Here is a 25,753-nt window from a genome sequence, read left to right as displayed (position 1 = left end):
TGCAATGTGTACAGAATGGCTCCGATGAAAGAGTGTCTGAGGAGGCAGGTGTGACTTCGGCATGTTGACCATGATCACCAGCGAGTGCAGAAGGTTCACCATAGTCTGGAGGTGGATGACAACTGCCTGGATCGAGTATGCTTTCAACAGCCAGTTATCAAGGTAGGCAAATAGTGGGACCTCCACAGGCAACCACTGCCAATCACTTTGGTGAACACCCGATGGGCACTGGTGAGGACAAAGGAGAGCACAATGAACTGGAAATGCTTGTGGCCCACAGTGATCCGCCTGTGGGCCTGCAGGACAAGAATTTGGAAATACGTGCCTTGAAGGTCCAAAGCCAACATCCAGTCTCTGGGGTCCAGGGCTGACAGAATTGAGCTAAGATGAGCATTTTGAATATATTTCTGTAGAAAGGTGCTCAGAGAGTGGAGATCTACTATAGGGCGAAGGCCTTAATCGTTTTATCGGCAGTAATAGGTAGAAGGAATAAAAGTCACGTCCTATATCTGATGCTGGCACCCTTTAGATAGCTCCTTTGGCCAGCAGATCCTGCACTTTCTGACGGAGCAAAAAGAAATGGTACTCCGTCAGCCATTCTGTTAATGAGGCGAGGTAGGCAAGGTTTCTAGAAATGGAAAGGCATAACCTGGATGCACAATTGGGGCAACCCCTTGTCAGAGGTTAGTTTGGCATTGTGGAAGGCGCCTGATCCTGCCGCCAACGGGATGGGAGTGTTATGTCAAGGACCCATTAAAGAGGTGTGGGGGCTGCAGCAGTCGGAGGAGCGGAGGACTGGGCCGTATGCTGTGTGTGGGTTCCACATCCTCTGTGGGTCCCACATACCCAGCCACAAAAGGATTGAGAAACCTGTGGGCGAAGGTTGGAATTGTGGATGCACAGGAAAGTCCTATTTGTGGCCATCAAGGGGTGAAAGGAAAACAGTTGCTGTTGTCGGGAACTCCATGAGTGGCCAAACAATCTGTTATGACTCTACTCTCCTTTAAACACTCGAGCACCATGACCTACTGATCGCCAAACAAACAAGAGTCATCAAAAGACATGGTTATCAGGGCCGATTGGATAACCTTTGAACATCCAGTCTACCACAGCCAAGTGTGGTGGGGTAGTGCCATTATTGACACCATGGCACTGACTGATGTGTTAGTGGTGCCCAGGCCATATCAAATGGGAAACTTCACTGCGCCTCAGCCATCTATCAGTGCCTGGTTAAAGAAGGACTGCCCTCGAGAGGAAGCATATGCAGTAGCTGCGCAACCAAGTCCCACAATGCGTGGGTATATCGGCCCAAGAGACGGGGAATTCACCGACTGCAGGACCAGGTTGGTGGAAGAGAAGATCTTCTTCCCGAAGGTATCCAGCCACTTTGATTCCCTACTACTAGTAGTAGTAGTAGGGAATGCGCTTTGGTTAAGTTTGGCTGTTGAGGCGTGCACCATGAAGCTCTTGGGAGATGGATGTTGGATGAGGAAGGCTGGATCTCAGGGGAAGGGCGGTGACGACAGGCAATCATTCTGTGCACTGAAGCGCCGTGTTAGGCCACAAGTGCACGTCGGTGAGGGCCTCATTAAATGGAGTAGGGGTTTCGCAGTGCTGACGACCGGTTGAAGCACCTCCGTCAAGACGTTGTTCTTGACCTTGATGGTGGACAGCTGTACGTCACCGACCTCCATTGTTCTGCGCATTACCAGGACGCAAGACACGGCTTCCTCTGTGGCAGGGCCTGAAGTAGAATTCAGGCCACAGAGGTGTCAAAACCACTGACATCACCCAGCTCCTCATACCAATTTCTCTCCTTGTAGAGATCATCCTCCAGTGGCCATATCCCCCTTCATCCTCATCCCCTAATGGGAAGTTGGAGGTGACCAAGGGTGACAAGTCCAAGGTAGGTTGATGTGGTCAATGCAGCGCCAGTGTCAACGTCAAGCAGAGTTGAGGCAGCGCCATCTCTGAGTCAGCGAGGACAATAGGGTTCTCCTCAAGTGGGATTAGTGGTACTGAAAACTATGCAGAGGCCACTGGAAGCGGCATAGGTGTTATGTTAGCGTCAGTCCAGATCTGGGTCCGGAAGGCCCAGCTGGCGTCAGAGGCACACCCGCTTGAGGTAACCCAGAGGGTCACCTCTTGACTCTATGGGACCCGAAGAAGCACTAGAGGGAGCTAGTGGCCCAAAGAGGGTGCAAAAGCGTCATAGAACTCCTTGAGATTGGCAGAGTTATTTCCAGGGAACTCAGGGAAGTGTGGAGCAGACCCAGTCACCTGCTCTGCGGGTAGAGAGCGGGAGCAGGAACTGAAAGCACGGCGCCGATTAGGACAGGACAAAGAGTACTTCGATGACTTCTTGTGCTTCTTTGACTTACCAGACTTCAATCCCATGGGAGTGGGATGACTACTGTCAGTGGGATTGGCTCCAAAAGTGGACCAGAGATCTCCCTCAGAATCGGGACCGAGATTGGTGCCTTCTTCTGCCACGCTCCCAGGAGCTTCATCGACACTCACAAATCAATTGGAGGTGCATAGACCTGCAGTCGCCGCAGGCCTTGTTGTGGCTCAACCCCAGACACCATAGGCAAACCAAAAGTGGGTCAGAGATCGACATCTATTTGTGACATTCCTCACACAGTTTAAATCCTGTGGATTTTTGGTAGGGAACACATCCCATTGCACACTGAAAGAAGAAAGCTTAAAATATATACCTCTATATCTATATCGACAAACATGTCGGAAAAAGAGTGGCAAACAAAACGACAGCCGCAGCTCTCCATATCTGCACTGTTGTCGCGGAAAGGAAGGAACTAAAGTCAACGCGCCAGGTGGTACCTATACAGGCACCGTGCACATCACTTCTGATGCAGACGCAGAGTCGATCGACGCTACCTATTGTTTCGCGTGGGTACTGTTCAAGATTTTCCCAAATCCAGTCTGGCACCTGAGGAATAGTCTAAGGTGAGGAATTTGCGGTTAGAAGTCTATCAGAAACAGTTACTTAACTCTAATATATTTATTGTGCTCTAGATACAGATGCTTTGCACACACCTGTCATCTAGTGGTGGTCTTGGAAAATTAAAACATTTTTTTCTTTCAAAGAAATCCTTTTGGTTTAGAGGTGACTCAGGATATATCCTGGGAAATCCACAATGCACCAGCACACATGTATGTCTATGGGTAAGTCTAAAAGGGAAGGTGGAAAGCAGTATAATTCTCATGCGTGGCGAACAAATCAGCTGTTGGCATACCCCAGTGCTTTAAGTATTGATTGAACACTTGGGTTGATCTCCCATTCATGTGTTTGCTAAGGGCTCCTGTGCAAGAGATCTACAAGGATATCATCTACTCCAGGGACAGGTTCTGCCAGCGAGCGCACTTGATGGTTCATAGCCCAATGTCAAATCGTATCTGGAATCTAGGACAACTGTGGTGAATGCATCCCCCGTTTAAATATGTAATACATTGCTATCATGATGTCTGTTCAAATAAGCATCATTTTGCAGTAAACATGAGGCAGAAAAGTTCAAGGGGCTAGCTTGACAGTCTTGAATTATAATAGAGACCACTGACCCTAAAGGGTGACCTTTAACATATGATCACCCCAAACCACCAGGAAAGCGTCTGTTTTTATGGTCACTAGTGACTGCTAGTGGAGAAAACACCTGCCCATTAATTAGCACCACTGTAGTTTGTGCTAATTAATGGGGCCCTACCAATACTAGATCCTCCCAATCCCAGTCGCTTTTGACCACTACCCAGACAGACAATCCCAAGTGGGCACATGTGTAATTATGCATTCTGTTCTAAGACAATATAATAGGATCATATTCGTAGTATCTACGTGATCTTTTTCACAGTCTGAGAACACAAAATCTGGTAACGGTGAAGCAGTCTTTGAAACTACATCACACTCTCGTAAATGGGGTATGTTTTCTTGAGTCAGTCAACCAAGTTTGGCTTCAAGGAATGCTTACATTTGTTGGGGACAAAGATGTGTTTTTTTTCCAGACTGACTGACTGAGCATGCCAGTGGATGGAGAAGCAATTTTGTAAGCCAAATGTAAGCAAGGCACATTCCTTTGCTGATTCTGTTTATCTGTAAGTCGTGGAAGTGTGTAAAGAGATGTACAAGAATGTATATGATCTACCAAAATCGCCAGACATCTTGTGAACATCCTTGAACCTGTGATGACCGGGACTTCTTTGAAATCAGTTTAATGCTTCAGCACAATATCAAAACCCCAATATTGCTTTTGACTACCAATTCATCGTCACCCCATATCTCGCTCTCTTGTGTGCAACATGTTGACATAAACTATGCGATCAGAGGAACAAAGCCTTAAATATGCTGTGAAGATGCCAAATGCTTCCTTCTGGATGCATTACACGATTCATTGAGCACAGAAATTGACAAATACATTTGAACCAAAAGTTCTTCTGTTTATAGTAATGGAAAATTGGCTTTACTATCTTCTAGGTAACAAAACAGAATACAAACAATAACAAAATGTGATTAATGGCAATGGGTATGCCACTCCTCTAGTGTACCTTTGCAATGCACTGCTATGGCACCTTCTGCATTTTCGCAAATGTTCAGAAACCGCTTCACAATGGCATCAGTTGGTGTGCTTCCATCAACAAAAAAGAGATCATGGTGCTCAAAGTTTGCATCAGTAAATCTTTTTGCATCATACATTTTCCTGTTTAGCCGAATAATTGTTGTGACATTGTGCTTCTTGAAGTATGGAAAGTAAGCTTCAGGAGCGTGAAGTGGATAACCTACAGAAAGGAATGGAACAGTCTAAATGGATTTGTAAAAACATGAGGCACGCATTGCACGTTATAGCAAGTAAAAGTTAGCTTATTGGCTAGATCTTCTCATTAATTTGTTAGGAATGCAAGCAGTATTATAAAATTAGACACTTCATCATCATCAAATATCTTTATTCGGGTATTTGAAAATAACCATAAAAGATGCACATCTTAAAATCGACATTATTTTGTTTAAAAAGCATAATCAAATATACAGAATAACCCTAAAAATCATCAGTACATATATAAAAAAAAAGCCCAAAATGCAAGGTCATTTAAAAAAAAAACAGGACAATCAGGCTATAATTCATTATCTATAATCTTCTCGTGACAGTTAAGAATGGCTAAGTCTGTCGGGAGCTTTTAAGATCATATAAACAAGGGAGCAATCCTACTAGTTAGTTCTCACCTCTAGTATTTCTTAGTCTAACTGCCAATCGCAGAAAGTGCACAGTGCTAAATAATACAAATGGATCAGCGGAGAGTTTGAGGAATAAGAGGGCCACTTTGGCCTGTCTAATTTTCGAGCGCTTCAAGATGTTTTTTAGGAACCGCTTTCTTGGGAGAGCATAAAAAGGACATATAAGAACAAAATGCATGGTGTCTTGCGGAGATCGTTGATCGCAGCCGCAACACCCTTTTTTGCTAACATCACTCACGTAACCAGCTGGAACTGATAAAATGTGGTGCAAGAGGTTTAATCTAAACCTTGTTATCAGGAATCTGTCCTGTATGTTATGTATATTAGACAGGTAAAATTCCATACCCACACAGGTTTTTAAAAGCTGGTGTTCTTTTACAGTACATTTCCGCCCTTCCCTTGCCTCTCTAGCACTAGCTGAGTAACGTGAAAAGTCTGCCTTAATGGCGCCCTTATCTCTATTAACTATTGTAGAAGGCTTGTCGAAAAGATTAGCATGGCCCAAACTGGTTAATGTATCCTTTACGTATTTGAGCCAGGGTATTTGCATCCCCTTATCCCTATTCATGCAGTCCTCCAGGATTTGTCTGCTAAGGCTTGCCTCAGGGTTTGTCCAGATTTTAATCCAACAGATGATGGGTTTGAGGCAAGCCCTTTCGCTGATATAAGAAATCCCCAGCTCTTCATGGACTATAAAAGAGGGAATGCTTTGGGGGACTTGCAAAAGTCTTCTTAGGAACTTATCTTCCTCCAGCTGGATTTTTCTGTCATTTATGAAGCCCCACACCTCACTTCCGTACAGGGTTTTGGCGCAACAGATGAGGTTATATAAGTGTACTATTTCGTTGGGTGACCAACGACCCAATCTGCGTGCATAGTTCATAATTGACCCCTCCACACCAAGTTGTTGGGTACATTTATGACTTACAAGGGGTTTAAAGTTTAAGTCTTTGTCAAAAACCATACCCAGGTAATTAAATTGTTTTACCTTCTCCAATTTGTGGGAGCCTATGGTAAAAACACAGTTCTTGTGTGGGATTTTACCCACTTCCATGATAAAGGATTTTGTGAGGTTAGGGACCAGATCAAGGTCTGCCATGAAGCTAACAAATCCCCCAATGAGGGCCTGCAAGCTTCTTCCAGCACGCGCCAGGAGGACCGCGTCATCTGCATACAGGAGAACGGGTATTCCTCTTCTCCCAATGCAGGGACAATCTGCCTCCAGGGCTCCGAGCGCCTTATCTAATCCATTAATATAAAGCGTAAACAAGAAGGGCGCCAGGATGCATCCTTGCCTCACCCCACCCTTACACTGGAAGTCCTCTGTGACGTCACCCTCATTTGTATATCTGACCCGTGCCGTGGTGTTTTGGTGGAGCATACGCAGAGCGTGGATCAAACCTGAATCCACGCCCATGGCACTCAGGATTTCCCACAGCCTTCTTCTGTTTACACAGTCGAAGGCCGCGGAGAGATCCATGAATGCCAAATACATTGTCCCCTCCCTGGCCACAGTATACTTTGCCACCAGATGGTAGAGATTGAGACATTGATCAGTTGTGGAGCGCCCCTTTCGAAAGCCATACTGGACGTCAGTGATAATATTATTTTCGTCGGCCCATGTCATTAGGCGGTTTAAAATGACTCTTCCCAAAACTTTCGCCGTTACATCTATTAGGGATATTGGGCGGTAACATTTTGGGTCATTTTTATTGCCCTTCTTGAATATGGGCACAATGACGGCCGTAGACCAAGATCTTGGCATGCCCACTTCAATAGCTGTGTTAAAAACCCTGGTTAAAATGGGGGCCCAAAGGTCTGTCTGGCTTTTGAATAGATCCGGGGATATCCCGTCTGGTCCTGGCGCCTTCCTCAATACTAGACCTTCTATTCCTAATTGAACCTCATCCACTGTAATAGGAATCCAGGCACAACTGGGACCTCCAATGACTGATGTGGGCTGCGTCTCCGGTACCCCACGGTTATACAAACTGGTAAAATGTGCTTCCCACGCCTCTGGTAGGATGTGAGACGCCATTTGCGGTTTATCTTGGGGTTGAAAACATGGGGCATTTATTATCCTCCAGAAGCTGCTCATATTCTAAGCTCGGCAGCCTCTCTTAAGGATTCCCAAGCTTCAATTTGTAAGGCTGTTTTCCTCAGCTTGGTCGCTTTTTTATAGCGACTCCTGCATTCGGCTATATATCCTTTGTCCTTGGGGACCTTGATTAGTGCCAACTTCAGGTCCCTATGGGCCTTTGAACAGTTCTTATCGAACCACCTGGGACAAAAGTCAGCCTTAGGCTTGGGTTTACTTCTTAGGAGACTATCGATATGCTGAGCAGGGCCCTCAAAATGCTGCGATTAATTCAGTCCCCTCAACCTTGGGATCTAGGCACCTCCAAGTATGATTGTCGGCATTGTCTAGGAGGGCTCTATGGAGTTCGACACCATCAATGTTACTCCATTTGATTCTTCTCCCCTGATCCCTGGCCTTGTATTCACCCACAGTAGGAATCTCCGCCCTCTTGGTGCCAAGTGTGTCCATTATTGACAAAATCAAGGGGTTATGGTCACTGAACACACTTGGCATTATCTCAAAATGGGCTACCCTACTTTCTAACACGGTGGATATAAAAATATAATCTATAATTGAGTCCCTTCCTCTCGCCTTAAAGGTCGGGATCAATACATTAGGTGTCCCATGCCCCATCAAGTCCATCGTGTGGGTTAAGGCAAACTTACACAGAATTCTGCTTAGTGCCAGGCCTTCTCTAGAGTGCTCCGGATGCCAGCCCTTAGTAGAGGGACAGGCATCCCACGTACCACCTTCCCATTTCAAGTGTGGGCACTGATGACAATTAAAATCCCCCATAAGAATTAACTGAGAGCCTGCATCCCTTGAGTCGTTTAAACTAGTCAGCCTCTCTTCCAGCTCAACCAGGTTTAACATAGATTGACCTGCATTATAAAAGTTTATAAAAATCATTTTTGATCCCTTAGAATTAAATCTCACTCCTTGTAGGCAGCTTGAATCCCACCCCAGGTCTACCCACCTCCCATTCAGTGCCAGTGCCACATACATGATTAACCCCCCCTGGCACGACCCATAGTTGATTTCCTGGCTGCAACAAAGAATGATTTAAAACCTTCAACAAATGAGGCATTATTACTTGTTTCCCAAGTCTCCTGTAGGCAAATAACATGATATTTTTTGATAAAATCATGCCAGTCCGGGTTTTGAATCTTAGATGCCAGTCCTGCGGTGTTCCAGGAGATCAACCTCAGTTCATTATGGTTTGGATCTAGTCCTTTAAGTGCTCCGGGCAGGCTCCTTGGGGTGGTGCCCCTTGTTAAGCGGTTAACTAGAGGGGTTCTGGTTTCCACTTCTCTTCCCAGCACGCCTGCAAACCCCACTGCTTGATCAAGAACGGGAGCCCCCAAGACCAGATCAGGTGCCACTAAGGGTAATGTTTCTACATGATTGCTATAGGTGTCAGAGTCTATCTCGTACTCCCCATTCCCTGGTGTCGGTAGTCAATCTTGCTCATCCAGGGGAGACAGACTTGTGAGTGGGGCAAATCTATTCATTAGAGGGCCATGAGCCTCCTCCCCTCTTACCAGGGCTGCCCCTGGCCCCTGCCAATTCGAACCCCTGACCGAGACTTTGTTTCTATAAAAAAAAGTGTAGGGGTAACATCCTAATGCAGGACCCAGTGCCTCCATCCTCGTATCGATTGTCCAACAGTTCTGACTAACTCAGGGTACCTAAAGTTAATGATCACGCAGTCACCCGCAAATTTTTTCCCGGACTTTCCAATCCATGCAACCCTCCTAGCCATAAGGATGTGCCTGTGCTGCAAACTCCTGGCAGGTGTGTTACTAATTAACCAGTGTGCAGCTTTGTTAATCAGGGCGTTGGTCGTTTCTTCTCTGTCATTACTAAGACCAGGCACTCCTACCAACACAATTGAGTAAGGACTAGAAGCGGGTGGCAAATCCAGGATCTGGAGACCTGGGGTGCTCTGAACGCCAACATTCATGGTGGTTTTTTCCATGGTGGCTTGCTCGTTTGGTCCCCGACAAACCTCGTTAGGAGTGATTCGTGGGATATCCTGGACCATACCACCAATGGGTCTATTACTTATATTCCCCTGGTCCAGAGGTGTTTTCCTATGAGCTCTCTCCTCGGGGTCGGGGTTCGTTACTAACTTTTCCCCACTGTCAGCCACTACTGGCTCCAAATTCCTCCTCAATGGGTTAGCCCCGGAGGGCTGATCTCTATCAGGGTCTGCCAGCCTACTTATCTTCTCCACTAGATTTAAAATTGCAGTCAAGACTGGGTCTAGGTGTTGAAAAATGAGCTGTTCCATTTTTTCCCCAAAAGCTAAAGTAATATCCTTCAGCTCCCCCGCCCTGTTTATATTCTGACAGTCTGGGCATTTTTTGTTCTCGGGATTTATCTTCCCTCCTTTGCTAGGCTTAGTTTGCCCTCTACGACCCGGCTTGCTGGAGCGATTAGCGGCACAACTTTCGCCACTCTCTAGTTGCCCTATCCCAAGTTGAGATCTTTTGGAGCGCGTGATTACTTTGCTAATGGGTGGCTGTGTAGGGTCAGAATTAGGCGTTAGTGGTTGTACGCTGATCGCCCCCCCTTAATGTTTCATCCCCCGTGGTGTTGTTATCATTTACCAACTGAGTGTTGTTGCTGGTGGGCACTGGCTTTGGCCTACCTATATTGTCCAGATCTGTTGTTAGTAGGCCTGCTGAGTCTGAGACCCCCTGGGAACTTCCATCTGCTGCTATCGACGAGTCAGAGGATTGAGGCTGAGATGGCTGTGCTTGCGTCAATTGAGACGGGCAGATTCCTCCGCCAGGCGTAGGGCAAAGGGCTATGTTGCCCAATGAGGACCGTTTGTTAGCTATTAAAGAGTCCAGCGAGAGCCGTTTCTCCGTCAACAGGATCTCGTGGGTTAAGAGTGACTCCGCACGTGTAATAAAGTCATCCAATGTTCCTCTTAACCCTCCCTCTGCCCTTGTATGATGAGTCTTAGGCTTCAGCATGGTATGATTGGCTCTACACCACTTGTTTGCTCTCGTGCCTTGGTGGGGGTAATTGTATCTTTTATGTCTTAGGGGTGTACGAGTTCACGACAATCCCACTCCTGTTGTCCACCTGGCACCTATCAATTCCGTGTACAGGCAGGGGGGTATGAGCGAACAGAATACCTCAGCAGATACACTTCAGTGCAGGATACTTACAGCTCACCAGCAAGGGACCGGGCCCAGCCCTGCCTCCTCCTGCTCCGGACGGCCACAGACGGTCCCGCCCTTGTCCCGGGCTGCTCCCGGCGCCGCCCGCGCGCGTCCCGCGACGCGGAGGGAGGCTCGCGCTTTTCAGCGCCTCCTGTCGCGACGGCGGGCGGAAGTGCCCCAGTAGCGCTTGGGAGGCTGGGAAATGTAGTCCCGTGGTCCCGCGATGCCGTGAATGGCAGACGGCAGCAGCAAGGCTGACAGCGTGAGTGTGGTAGAGAGCTGCCAGCAAGTCCCAAAGTAAGTGCTTTCTCCACCGCCTCTTCTCTCGACTGCTTACAGAGTCCCCCGCTCCACCGAGGGAGGCTCGCGCTTTTCAGCGCCTCCTGGCGCGACGGCGGGCGGAAGTGCCCCAGTAGCGCTTGGGAGGCTGGGAAATGTAGTCCCGTGGTCCCGCGATGCCGTGAATGGCAGACGGCAGCAGCAAGGCCGACAGCGTGAGTGTGGTAGAGCGCTGCCAGCAAGTCCCAAAGTAAGTGCTTTCTCCACCGCCTCCTCTCTCGACTGCTTACAGAGTCCCCCGCTCCACCGAGGGTGGCTCGCGCTTTTCAGCGCCTCCTGGCGCGACGGCGGGCGGAAGTGCCCCAGTAGCGCTTGGGAGGCTGGGAAATGTAGTCCCGTGGTCCTGCGATGCCGTGAATGGCAGACGGCAGCAGCAAGGCTGACAGCGTGAGTGTGGTAGAGTGCTGCCAGCAAGTCCCAAAGTAAGTGCTTTCTCCACCGCCTCCTCTCTCGACTGCTTACAGAGTCCCCCGCTCCACTGAGGGAGGCTCGCGCTTTTCAGCGCCTCCTGGCGCGACGGCGGGCGGAAGTGCCCCAGTAGCGCTTGGGAGGCTGGGAAATGTAGTCCCGTGGTCCCGCGATGCCGTGAATGGCAGACGGCAGCAGCAAGGCTGACAGAGTGTGGTAGAGCGCTGCCAGCAAGTCCCAAAGTAAGTGCTTTCTCCACCGCCTCCTCTCTCGACTGCTTACAGACACTTCAATGACGTTCAAGAAATGTCCAATTATTTAGTGCATACACACAGTAAACAAACTTTGAGAAATAAAAATCAAATTTGGCTAAGATCCAGTCAACTGCGAACAAGAACACAGACAAATCACAGGTCTAAAAGAAAGAAAAAAAGCGAGAAAACATGGAAGTATTTCAGACTGAAAATCACATTGCGCTTGATAATCTTTTTTTACAGGAATTTAGTCACTATAGCAACAGTAGCTGTATTTTTTGTGAACTTTGGTAATGGGCTACACATTTTTTGCTTCTCTAGCAACAACTCTTCATTACAGTATGAGAGAAGCATTAGCTCAGAGTTCAAAATAAGACTATCATTTCACCTAGCTTCATTGACTAAAGTGACAGAACTTTGTAGAACTGGACTGAAACATAAGGAGCAAGAAACTGTAAGAAGCTGTGTAAAAGCAGGCAAGAGCCATTTGATTCACCGAAGAGCAGCACTATAATCTGGGGTAGTGTTCTTTACAGTAATAAAGAGAAACACATTGATATTTACCATTACCTGGGAGTCTATTTATCAGATCTGTGAGAGACAAAGTGCACACAAATTGGGTACAACTTAGAGAAAATAAACATCCAATTTAAAATGGAGCTGCCTTCTGTGAGAAAAGTGCCATCTTTCTTGCATGGTATGCCCCCACTTTTTGCTGAATTGCTGAATGTACTTTGACTGAGTGTACCCTGGACTCCTGCCAATAAGGTGCCCAGGGCCTATGTTCCTTCTCTAAAAACACAAAACACAAATTGGCAAACCCTGGCCACATGTCAGCCCCTGGTAAATGGTACCCTAGGTACCCAGGGCCTTGTGACCAGGGAAGGCCTCTAAGGGCTGCAGCACTCATTGTGCCACCCTTAGAGGCCCTGTACCCTTACACACACACACACACACACACTGCCCTTGCAGGCTGGGTGTCTGGGTGCAAGACAAAACAAAGAGTCGACATGAAACATCCCTGTGTGCCATGCCCATCACCTACACTGCCATGGCATACATCAGCCAACCCTCTAGCTGGGTGCCCTATGCCAATGGTGTGGGTACAGGAGCAGGAGTCCTGTGCCCCTACAGTACCCAGGTCCATTCCTGGGCACTGTAAGTGCAGTGCTGCCATTTAAGAGTACATGGTGCTGAGAGCTCGTCAAACACGAACTCCACAGCAACCATAATGGCAACACTGAAGACTGAGAAGTACTAGGCTACTGCACCCCCTCCCACAGGAGAGAGGCAGGATAGGCGGTGTACCCACCCCAGGACAGGGACCCATTGGTCCCTGCCCTTCACCTACCTGTAATGCCCCTAAATCTAGTATTTAGGGGCACCCTGAACCTTCCTTCCCCAGATTCCAAAATCCGAAGAAGAGCTAGAAGAAAGAAGACCTGCCCTGCAGCTGCTAAGAAGAGGAAGACACCAACTGCTTTGGCCCCAGGCCTACCGGCCTGTCGACCCTCGAACCTGCTCCAACCCGGCATCCTCACAAACCCCGGAGGGCCTGGCTACCTTTTGACTCTAAACCCCTGGGACTCCCATGAGTAGAGGCTCTACTCAAAATCTACTTCTAATCCCTGGCAGCAGCCCGGAACCGCGAACCCAGCACACTCTGCACCAGCCAAGCCTGTGCCGGAGTGAACAAAGACCACGAGGACGACCCCACGGCGACTGTGACCCCGAGTCCGGCACCCAAGGACCTCCCTCGACACTCCTGTAGAAGCCTGCTGCCTCAGAACCAGGTGCCCCCCAACCGCGATCAACAGAGGGTAAGATTTCCAGACACCAAAAGGCACCCCTGCACCCGGCGCCCCACGGCCCCCTGTGCCCAATCCCGGGGTACCTACCTATCCTCCAACTACCCAACTTACCTCTCGAAGTGGTGGTGGCAATTGAAGAATCTTCGTCCCCGAGCTTGCAGTCTTTTTCTAAACCACAGATTTCCCGTTAAAATCAATTGAGCGCCCAAAGGCTCAAAAGCACCCTGCACCCAGCCGCCCGAGTGGCCCTGGCAGTGCAACCTCTACACCTATCTACTTCCCCACTTGCCCTGAGTAAGTGACCAGGAGCCCAGCTCCCACATCCGCGTGGCCTTCTAGTCAGCAGCCACCAACCAAGGCCCCCCTACCTCTCATAGGATAACATTGGGCCTAACTCTCTCTACACCCGGCCGCCCTTGTGCCGCGGAGGGTGAACAAACTGTACCTACCTGACCCTGGGGGACCCCTGAGTCTATGCCCAGAACCTTAACTCTGCCAGTCGAGTACTTACCCAAAAGCCGATAACTCAATTTTCTCCATAGGGTAACATTGACTGGCTTTTCCTGAAATTTCTTTTAAGTGTGGACTTTTCAAAACTTAAAATAATCACCAAATATCAGCCGAGTAACGAAAACAAAAATACTCACCTGCTCTTAGGTGAGCTCCCAGGGCTGGATCTTGGTGCCCAGCACTGACTCTGAAAAATACTTTCAACTGTACTTACCAGTAACCCAATTTTCTCCCATAGGAAATCATTGACTGTTTGTCTGTGAAATTTCTTATAAGTATCAATTTCTGCAATCTTCAAATATTCTTTAAAAATCGTATAATATCTGAAAACGTAATTACTAACCTGTTTTGGATAAAGGTCCCAGTACTGAGTCTAGGCACCCAGTACTGGATTACAAAAGTAACGAGAACATACTATACCTGCAACTTGAATTTTCTGCCATAGGGAATCATTGACTGTTTTCTATGAAATATTTTCTAAGTGTCAACTTTTAAAATAGAAAAATATTGTCTAAAAATCATCACAGTAATTAAGTCGACTTTTATCACTTGATTCCAAGTACTGACCCAGGACTGAATCTAGGATCCAGTCCTGGAATTCCAAAAGTAATCCTAAAAGTAATCTGTGACAAATAACTTGAAACTTCCATTGAACTCAATGCATTATTGTGTTTTACGAATAGTTGCAATAGGCAACACAATTTTACTTTCTACAAAAGTCAATTGCATATTGCAAAAGTATTTATATAAAGCATCTCATTCTGAGAAAGTATATTTTAATACCTAATGTTAGTTCTAAAATAAAACAAGCATATATTTTTTTTATATATAAACCATTGGCCTAGAGTTCAGTTATTGAGTGTGTGAGACCATTTGCTGGATGAGTGTGTGCAACAAATGCTTTACACTGTCCTCTGATACTGCCTTACTGCTCGACCAAGCTACCACTTTAGAGAGTAAGGTTATATCTAACTTTAGCCTCTGGGGACTGTGGACTCTGTACACCCTGTACCTATTTGGGAATAGTATATACAGAGCCGCTTTCTCACACCTTCCCCAACCTCTGCTCTCCTTTTTACTGACAAGAATAGACATTTAAACAAGAGACAGAATGGTTACCAAGTGAGAACCATTCTTAGGCTGTGCATGAAAGTCTGGTGTGAACCTGTGCACATTTGCTGCAGTTCTGGAAAAGCAAGATATCTGATATGACAACTCACCATTTGAGGACACCCAGGTAAGGTCTGTAGGAAGGTCTGTAGGAAGCTGGGGCTCTGTTGCACTAATCCCCGCACCTCCACACTTTTTGCCAGACTAATGATGAACTTTGACTTGATGTGCCCTGGAATCCTGTCAATCAGGTTCCCAGAGCATGTATTCTTTTCCACAACTGTACCTTGTGCACCTCTGGCCACATGTCAGTCCTTCATAAAAGGTACCAAGGGCACTGTGGCCAGGGAAGGCCTCTAAGGGCTGCAGCACTTATTGTGCCATCCTTAGAGGCCCTGTACCTTTACACACACAGACTGCCATCGCAGGCTGCGCGTTTTGGTGCAGAACAAAGTGAAGAGTCGACACGGCACACATCCCTGTGTGCCATGCCTGCAATCCACTGCCCTGGCATAGGTGAACCACCCCTCTAGCTGCGTGCACTATACCCAGTGGTGAGGGAACAGGTGCATGAGCCCTGTACCCCTACAGTGTCTAAGCCAATTCTTAGACAAATTCAAGTGCAGTAATGCCATAAAGAGTATATAATGCCAGGAGTTTGTCATTACAAACTCCACAGCACCATAATGGCTTTACTGAAAACTGGGAAGTTTGGTACCAAACCTCTCAGCACATTAAACCCACACTAATGCCAGTGTGGGATATAATGAAAAATGCTCTCAGAGAGCATCCTAGAGATGCCCCTTGAAAAATGACTTAACTCTACTGTCCTGGCTAAGTGGCTGCTCGCCAGCTGCCACCATGAGACATATTTCTGGACCCCTTGGTCGAGAGCCTGTCGCTCTCAGGGTCCTGAAACAATGTACATCCTGGAACGAGGTGCCAAGTCTCCTCCCTCAGGATGGGCAAGGTCCACGAAAGGGAAGCTTCAAAGGCTTGCCGCCTTTGTGAGCTACCCCAGACATTTGCTGCTCCAAGCAAATGGCCTCCAGCGGTTCTGACCCCCACTTTGGGTGACAGAATAGGCGGGAATACTGAGTTAAGAGGAACTGCCCTGCCTTCCCAAACCAAGACCGTCTACCGTGAGCACCGGATTTGCTCACCCACAGATGCTGGCTAAATCCACGAGTCTGCACCGGACTTCCATGGCCCGAGCTCTAGTAGCCCAACACTACGAGGAGGTCTCCTCTGCGATCTTGACCTGAGATCTGGTGATCTCTGACCTGCCCCGAATCTCCAATTGACGCCTGAAGCCCTTTTCTAGATGACCCACACAACCTCGACCGGAGCTGGTAAAAAAAAACAAAAAAAAACCCTGACACCTAAAGACAACCCTGCACCGGACGTCCCAAGGCCTTGGTTGGCCCAAATGACAGTGTCTAAGCATCCCAACTTACCTCTCCAACCAGTCGTCGCCTCCAGAAGATCTTCGTCCCAGAGCCTGCAGTGTTTCTTGCATCACCTTTGCAATCAACAGGGCACCCAACACCAAACCAGCACCCTGCCGCCCCTGTGGGTGCACTTTGTGTGCTAAAACGGATCCTCCTTTGCCCTGAGCCTAACGCCAGGAGTTTTGCTCCCATATCCTTGTGTCCTGCTCTTAAGCAGCCTTCAACCGGAGGCCCCCTATCCCCCGCTGGATAACATTGGGCCTCAGCACTCTGCACCCGGCCGCCCTAGTGCCGCTGAGAGTGTTCTAAGAGTGCATCCTCGACCTTGGGAGAACCCTGGTTCTAACCCCAGCAACCCAACTCCCACAAACAAGTACTACCTGTAAACTGATAACTTAATTTCTTTCCATAGGATTGCATTGTCAGCTTTTCTTTGAAAATTCTTTCAAGTGTGGAGTAGGTTTGTGTAAAACCTTAAAAAATTGCATACGTATAAAAAGTGAATTACTTACCTTTTGGCTAGGAAATGTCTCTGTGTGATATCTAGGCATATCACACTGATTAGCAAAAGTAACTTAAAAAGTAATCCAAGAAGCAAATTACACAGTAATCCACTGAAAAGTAAATTTTAACTGTAGACTTACCTGTAACTCAACCAACTGCATTTGAACCTGCATTCAACTGTAATTCGCTTCATCAATATTGCAAAGTACTATTTTACTTACCTGCATCAGGCCAGGATTGGTTCTAGAGATATAATAACTAAATAATTTTTTGATACAAAACAAAGTTGGTCTGAGTTCAGTCTGAGTGTGTACAATAAATGCTTAACACTACCCTCTGATAAAGCCTTATTGCTCGCCCACACTACCACAAATAGAGAGTAAGGTATTATTTAATTTACCTCTGCCTACCTTTGGGGTTCCACTGGACTTTATGCACACTATACCTTCATTTGGTATAGTATATACAGAGCCAGTCTCCCACGTCTCCTTTTATGTTGAGATTTAGAAAAGTTTCAGAAGGAAATCGCCAATGTGCCAGAACTCTAGCAAGACCAATCTGCTTCAAGTATCGAACCGTTGGTTCCCTGGTGGAGGTTACAATTTTAGTGGCAGTATGCTCAGAGGACTTTTTTCCTTCTCAAAAAATGACCAACTCACTTTCTTGCGCCGGAACTTGAAAACTTAATTTTAATATTTTTTTAGCTTCTTGACTTCTTTACTTTCACCAGGACCAATCCATTCCTCAGACCTGACCAGAGCTCCTTCGTGGTCAGTCTCATATTGCACTTAGTCCTATGGAAGCAGTATATCAGGACCTATCACAGGAGCGTTGTCCTTTTTAGTACTATTTTCACTTAAATCTTTACAAATTCACATCTCAGGTTCCCATATTGGATTTTTATCTTTTTTTTAATTTACTCATAAAATATTTCTCTTTATTTGAAAACTTTTTGTGGAGCGTGGTGTTGTGTGTGACTTTGTGTAGTGCGAATGCACTGCCTAAATACTTAACACTAACTATGATTTACATGTCCCGTTACCAGGTGATAAGCATTGGTTTGTTAAATTAAATCTTTTTGCCATCTAGCAGGTGGTGACCCTTTTCTTCGAGGTGGCACAAGGGGTAAGGTTTTAGAGAGAATCAAAGCACTTTCATCAACTTGGCAGGGACTCCAAGAACAAAATATATACCATCCAACTTGAAAAGATAATAAAATATTTATTTTCATGATAAAACCAAAGCTTCTATTAACTAATGTTCATGTGATAAAGTTAAGACTTGCTGGTTAGTTTTAAAGTATGGCATTTGCATTTTGGGAAATGCAACGCATTATATATTTTAATAAAAGGGATGTTTAAGATTTTAGGGTTTAAAATAAGTAAAATAATTATAACGCATCTATACTACATCAAAGATGATCTTATAGCTGCAGAATCCTGTAGCTGCAGTTTATACATCTTTTGTTTACTATGCATGTCACTTTTTATTTAAAAAATAGGACATCAGACTGCTGATCTACAGCATGAGACACAGCTAAGAGGTCTGAAGGGCCTAACAAACATACGTTTCTATGGCATAGCCTTTGTAATGAGTAACTGATTATCTGGACAGTGGTGACTTTGGAGCTGAAGCAAGGTATGAAGCCCATGTGATAGGTCTACAAGAGGGTAGCTTTGAAAGGTGTACTTCATCTCGCCTCCTTCCCCTTAGGGGTGCAGTTGGCAGAGGTAGGCACATCTATTCTTCCTATTTTTATCCGCCAGTTACCCCACCCCACCCAAAGTGGGGGTGTAAATCGGGGGCTGCCATCTGCTATGTACAGAGGCTGGGGGGGTGACATTACAAAGGCAGCATGCTTTTAAAGCGTCAGTCTCGAGCACTGTCCCCATTCTGGGGGAGGAGGTGTGACAACAGAAAATTGGAGTCTTATGTTGGTCTCTAACTATCCAACCAGGAGGGAGGGATAGGTGAGGAATCTGCAGCTACATATGGTATTGACCAGAAATAAAATGCTACTTAACCTGTAAGAATCTGTTTGAGCATGTAGTGCTGTAGATTCACATGCTTAGCCTACTTGTGCCATGTAGTGTTGGGCTCAGATGACTAAAGTAGTTTTTCATTTAAAAAGTCTTTCGAGTCATGAGGTATAATGTGCCTCCTCTTGCAGATTGCGCATGGGCAACTATGTAAAGCAAACCATTGTGATCAGCTCTGACTATTGTATACAGTGGCTGTAATTATTGTAAAATTATAGATGGTCGCTTTTCTAAATGATGGAAAACAAGTTATGTATGTCACAAATTCACTAGTCTTTGTTTTTTGGTTCCATTCACACTGGGGACACTAAGCACTACTTAAATGTCTTTGCTTTGTGTATATATTTATAAACACTCTTTAAAAATTTAAAAGATCGATTGTAAATACAAACTGAAGTGTTCTTGGTCTCCTTTCCTTCTGACATCTACGTAACACGTAACCATTGCGATTGTGCATAGTATTACCTATATAGATAAGTACCTTCCCGCAGGAACCACTGTTTCTGTCACACATAACTTAACCTGGTTCCTAGTGAGTAGGGAGTCCCTTGTTTTTGTTTGCAATGTTTTCTATTGGCACAATTATTGCATATTAAAGCACAATAGTTGAAGTAAATATTATAAACTTCCTTTGTATCTCTTTTCTATTTATTGTGGACATGAGTGAGAGAACAAAAGGGTGTGACCTGCTACTGCGATCCCAGAGAAGGTCGGGACTTTTGTGTTCTGGGATGCCAAATCACTGGTCTCTCTGAAAAGGTTAGAAGGGCCAGTGAGACACTATAAGCTAGTTGGATTCGGACCCGTAGATAATGAAGTGGCATGGTGACCCAGACCCTTCATGCTGCTGTTCTATGGTCTCCAATATACTTCAGTTCTTGGGCAGAATCCCTGCAACACTTAAAGGACAAGTTACTTACCTTTTGTAATGTCTTTCCAAGTAGAGACGATCTAACAGCAGATAACTCACCTTGTGAATTTCCCCAGGTGCCAGACTTAAGTCGCATTACAACAATTCACTTGCATGCTGGTAGAGGGCTTTATGTGGCTGCATCCTGCCTCGCATGTGAGTGTGAGGCTTCATTACATGCATCATCTCCATGCGCAGATTTCAGTTTCTTTCTGAGCTCTGTTCGCGGATACAGAGCTACTAAAATCAGATAGTGCAGAATGCAGATCATTTATACTTGGCATCCTATAAAAGAACTTTGTAAGTCCATTCCACTGAAACAGGGTGTAGGGTGGGTTGAAGAGGAATTTGCGATTAGTGTTTACCAGAAAAGATATCACAGAAGGTAAGCAACTAGGTCTTTGGAAAGAGACTTCTAATCGCAGATTCCTCACCTTTAATAGATACAAAAACAGTACACCTCCGCTGGTGGTGGGTCTTTGGACAGGCTGACACTAGGAAATGAAACGGGACACATACAGGGTGAAGTGCTGTCCCGCTGCACCTGGCTGTCCAGGCAGAAATGCTTCATGAATGCATGAAGGGACGCTTTATTAGCGGCCTGGCGAATGTCCATGACTGGCACACTGCACACCAGCACAGTGGTAGCAGTTATCGCTCTGGTGGAATGATCATGCAAGCCTTCTGGGGGTTGCTTCTTGGTTAGCCCATTGAAGATCTTGATGCATATCACAATTTGAGATGGTCCTCTTTTGCATCTCTTTGCCTTTCTTTCATTGAGAAACTGACAAAAAGTTGGTCGTCTTGTCAGTAGTCCCTGGTTTGGTCCACACGGAAACTTATTCCCCGTTGAGGGTCAAGGCAATGAAGTTGTTCCTCCTCTTTGGAGGGATGAGGCAGCGTAAATAAAGCTGGTAAGGTAGAAGGGCGCAACTATCTTGGGCAGGCATGCTCTTTGGTCCAAAGGACAAATTTGCCCAGAAAGAAATATGTATATGGGGGACCACGGACAATGCCTGGAGTTCGCTCATTCGGATCATAGCCCGAATGTCCAGGACTCACTGAGGCAAAGGGATGGCTGGGAAAAGCAACATGTCCAGAATGGCTCAGATCAAGGGAAGCATTGGAGCAGCAGTCAGGTGATACTTTGGCATGTTGATGGAGAAACCCAACAATGTCAACAGGCTGGCCGTAGTCTCGACGTGGCTTACAGCGGTTTGGGGCAAGCTCACCTTCAGCAGCCAGTCGTGGAGGTACAGGAACACTGGTATTTCCAACCTTCGCAGATCAGCTGCAACCACCACTATTATCTTTGGGAATATCCGAAGTGCACTGGTAAGAACAAAGAGAACTGTACGAGCTTGTGGACTATCTAAAATGGCAGGTAATGCCTGTGGGACTGCAGGATGGGGATGTGGAAATGTATGTCCTGCTAGTACAGTGTTACCAGTGCAGAAGGTGAATAGCCAGAATGGGATGAAGGCCTCCATTCTTTTTTGACACCAGTAAAAAACAGGAGTACCAGCCAGCCCGGATCTCAGATGCCGGTACACTCTCTATTGCTCTTTTGATCAAAAGTGCCTAATCCTTTCCATGGAGTGTACACAAGAGGGGACAAAGGATCCTATGGAAGGTGTTGCGGTACAGTTGGCATGTCCAGGCACTAGGACAGGAAGGGTAGAGAATATCAGTGTTTCACAATCTGGTGCACTCACTGGTCTGATGTGATGGGCTGCCATCCGAGAAGGTGAAAGGCGACAACCTCTTACCAGCTGATTGTGTGCTACCAAGGACCAATTAAAGCAGTTTTGCGGCCGTAGGGGGTTGGGACTGGAGTACTGCATTGCTCCTGGGAGCCTGAACGCAGTTGGCTACCTCCTTGGCCTGGAGATCAAGTGGAGGCTTTGCTCTCTCTACATTTCAGAAGAGCAGAGTCAGCTTTCGCTCCAAAACATTTTCAGACATCGAACAGCATTTCCCATAAGGCACTGCTGGATGTCTGAAGAAAAGCCAGTCGGGTATAGCGCCCAAGCACCACGCTGGCCCCAACTGCCTTACCCAGTCTGTTGTGTCTAGGTAAAACCAGATAGTGCATTTCACAGCATCTTGGCCATTGAGGCTCAGAAGTGTTTGACATTCTCCAGGACAGCTGGCAAAACATTTGCCACCCAGCTCCAGAAGGTATGCAAATACCATCCCAGGAGACATTCACGGGTCGCAATGCAAAGCTGATACCGTAAAAGGCATATTTCGCAAAACTGAATGATTGTGGGTGGATCCTTATTTTTATCACATAATACATTACCGTCCTGTTAGTTGCATTTATAAGGACCATCCCTCTATGGCTGAGTGGATAGAAAGCTTTGAGCGTTAGGCAAATGGCTGGTAAATCCGGGTAGTTGATGTGCCTGCTCTGCTGAAGAGGCTTATGTGCGCCATCATGGGCAGTTATGGCACCAAGATGTGTGCCCCCAACCTATAAGAGATGAATTGGTAGTAAGGGTCAAATGTGAAGGAGTCCGATCAAGGCATACCTAATAAATTGTTGCTGTTCTACCAATGTAGAGAGAGACGAGTGCAGGCCTTTATCAAGAGTAGATCTTCCAATTGAGACTCCGATTGGGACCACTGGCTGATGAGGCCCTGTTGCAAGGGACGAATGACAATTGCTATTTAAGATCCCATTACTCCAAACAATATTAATACAGTTCTTACTTCGAATAGGTGAGCATAGTGAAAAAGAAGCAGCAGATGTTGAAGTATCATTACGCTTTGGCGACGGGGTATGCCTACCCCATGACAGCATTTAGGAAGATCCTAAAAAAGGTTGTGATCTGCTGAAGTTGTAGGTGGATTTCTTTGCATTTACTGTAAAGCCTAACCGGTGTAGAATACGGAGCACTGTCCTGGTGTGTGCTAGGCATTGCTTCCTGCTGCTGCTCTTGTTCAGCCAGTCAGTGAAATAAGAAAACATGTGGAGGCCTACTTTCTGCAGATGAGCAGCCACAACAGCTGGGCAGTTTGTGAAGACCCTTGGGGCAGTGAAAAAGAAGCAGATGGCAGTACTGTAAATGGTTAGTGCTGTCCACTTACCATGAACCTGATGTACAGGGTGGATGGCTTATGACGTCTAAAGCGGTCCAATTTCCTTATCAAAGCAACAGGGTGATGTCATGCAATGTTGTTTGCAACAGTGCTCCAACAGGATGAAGTGGATGAGTGGCCGACGATCCAGGATGCCCTGTAGGGTTGCGTCATTTTAGGGGATGAGGAAGTACATCGAGTACACATACTTCCCCTATTTATGTAGGAGTACTTAAAAACCTTTTAAAAGGAGGACTTTAACTTCCTCTTGTAAACATTTTCTTTTTTAATTGAGTTGGTGTAGACTGAATACACGTTGACAGAGTGGTTTGAAATTCGAAGCAGTAGCTCAGTTGGACGAGTACCCATTGGTCTGAAGTGATTTCCACCCAGTGAGTAGAAATCCCTTAGCCCCAACAGGTTATGTGATCAGGTGTGTCCATGAGTGAGTCACGGCTTGGTTCCCTTTCCAGAGCCACACTGACAATTGTCAAAATGTATAGTTCAGATAACCACAAAGATTCTCTGGTAACAAATTCAGATGTCATAACTTAAACAAATAATTCCAGTACCAGGAGTACACTATCTTCAAACTAGGTGAAAGAAACAGCCATGAATAAAAATGTAAATTCATTACACTCCTGATTTAGCATTTGTATATCACGTCACCATTATATTTTAATAATAAGTGTAGGAAAGTGGATTATTTGGGGTGGCCAAGTGTCCACCTCAAAGGAGAAGGCCACCACCTGCTTGATGTCACACAAATTAAATTAAATAAACCTGTGCTCAATCCCTGGTAACGTGAAATGAAACAGTCAGTCTTATATCAAAGGCAATGTGTAAAGTAAGACCAAAACTACAAAAACCCAACTAGCTATATAAACTAGTCAGGGGCTGCTTTCAGCCTATCCTTAGGCAAGAACATACACATATACACACACACATATATATACATATACACACACACACATACATATACACACACACATACACACACACACACATATATACATAAACACACACACACACACACACACACACACATATACACACACACACATATACACACACACACACACATATATATACACACACACACACACATATATATATACACACAGACACACCTATACCTATACAACACACATATACACACACATATATACACACACACACATATATATATATATACACACACACACACACACACACATATATACACACACACATATACATAAATACACATATTATCTACTGGCGGTCGCCAGTAGATAGTTATAGTTAGGACCCTGTTTCCATAGGAAATCCGCAACATTCTATTTGGAATAACTTTGGCGCCGGTCGATGAATCCTCGCGAAATTTTCAAAATAGGTGGGGCGCTACGCTCCGCTCCTACCCTGAAAGTCTCGGGGGGATTCGTCAAGCGGGGGCTGAGAAAAAAGGGGGGTCCCAAAACGCGTTTTTCCCATGCATTTTTCCATAGGACCTTTAGACACAGCTACAGCCCGAACGGCTGAACAGAGTTACTTGAAATTTGGCAGAGAGGTAGTCCTCAGGTCAAGGAAGTGCCTTTTGTAGGTCTGGTGTAAATCTGTTCAGTAGTTCCTGAGAAAATAGCATTTAAATCAATATATATATGTGGGCGGAGCCTAACCACACATCTCATCCTGAGATCTGATTGGCTGTCAGCACTTCATCCAAGAAGTGTTGGCAGCCATCTTGGGACCAATATACATGATAGCACCTCATTAAAAAGCATTGCAGTTAATAGAAGATTTTAAGACTTTAGTTACATTATAAATCATTTGTTGATGGTACCATACTCATTTTAGGAATTGTGGTATGTTCTAAGGTGATTTCACCATGTGAAAAAGCCTTCTGCTGGGATATCATGATTGAGAGAAAAATATTTTCTCATGCTTTTACCACAGAGGTTTGGAAGGTGATCTATAAGCTAAACTGAGAGCTTATTTTCTGTAAATTCACATTATCTTTCTCAGTCATGTGAGAATGAAGTCTGACATTCTCAGTAAAACATGTACATCCAACAAGGGCAGAGACTGTCAGTTGATTCCTTTGTGTTCTACTGCAGCTTTCCAGAGTGTTCCAAAGAACTACTAGAGCGCTAACCGTCCTACTTATGATAAATGTATGGCACACCTGAAGCCATCTTGCTTGGATTAAAGTGGTAACTCTTAAAACATTTAATTTAAAAAGGAACAAAATGAGGTGGTTCATTTTTCCATAAAAAGTATGATTAGTGCTGCAGAAAGAAAAATTAGGGCACATTTTGAGTGACTTCTCAAATCCTGGCATGCAGACTGAAACATGCACTTTCAATACCAGCAGCAGTTTTCCCTGGTGAGCAGTAGCTTTACTACAGTGATCTAATGAGCAAAAAGAGTGCTAACATTCTGATTTTATGGCAAATGTGTGACACATTTGAATGCCTTCTTGATGGAATCAAAGTAAAAAACTGAAAGTATTTCCTACTGAGGAGACTGCAGTAAATGAGGAAATTAGGAAACTTCATAACAAATAAGTCTCCCAAGATGGCCACCAGAGACAAAAGAGCCCAAATGTAGCCCAAATATCACCCAGATGTAGCCCAAGTATAGCCCAATGACAGAATGTCCAAGAATGTTCTTAAAAACAACTAGAGCACTTACTGTCTTCATTATGACAAAAGTATGGCACACCTGAAGCCATCTTGATTGGAATAAACTGGTAACACTTAAAACATTTAATTTAAAAAGGAACACAATGAGGGGGTTCATTTTGCCATAGAAATTATGATTAATGCTGAAGAAAGAAAATGAGGGCACATTTTG

The 25,753-nt window shown here is 45.7% G+C and overlaps 1 protein-coding gene across 17 annotated transcripts in view; it reads right to left on the bottom strand.

The window, feature by feature from the left end:
* The window catches only part of CDC14B (cell division cycle 14B), a 609,243-nt gene that overhangs the window by 208,722 nt on the left and 374,768 nt on the right, over nt 1-25,753 (bottom strand). For all 17 annotated transcript variants that reach the window (XR_014970356.1, XM_085632862.1, XM_085632855.1 and 14 more), the window contains exon 9: nt 4,558-4,788. Coding sequence is in view for 16 of the 17 variants with exons in the window: in XM_085632862.1 (XP_085488988.1) it covers nt 4,558-4,788 (231 nt within the window). In the remaining variant the exon portion in view is untranslated. The remainder of the gene's footprint in view (nt 1-4,557; nt 4,789-25,753) is intronic.

This window comes from Triturus cristatus, chromosome 2_1 (genome assembly GCF_964204655.1).
Source record: "Triturus cristatus chromosome 2_1, aTriCri1.1, whole genome shotgun sequence".
Classification (NCBI taxonomy): Eukaryota; Metazoa; Chordata; class Amphibia; order Caudata; family Salamandridae; genus Triturus; species Triturus cristatus.
Note: the sequence above shows the minus strand (reverse complement) of the source record. Positions and strands in the feature narration are given on the sequence as shown.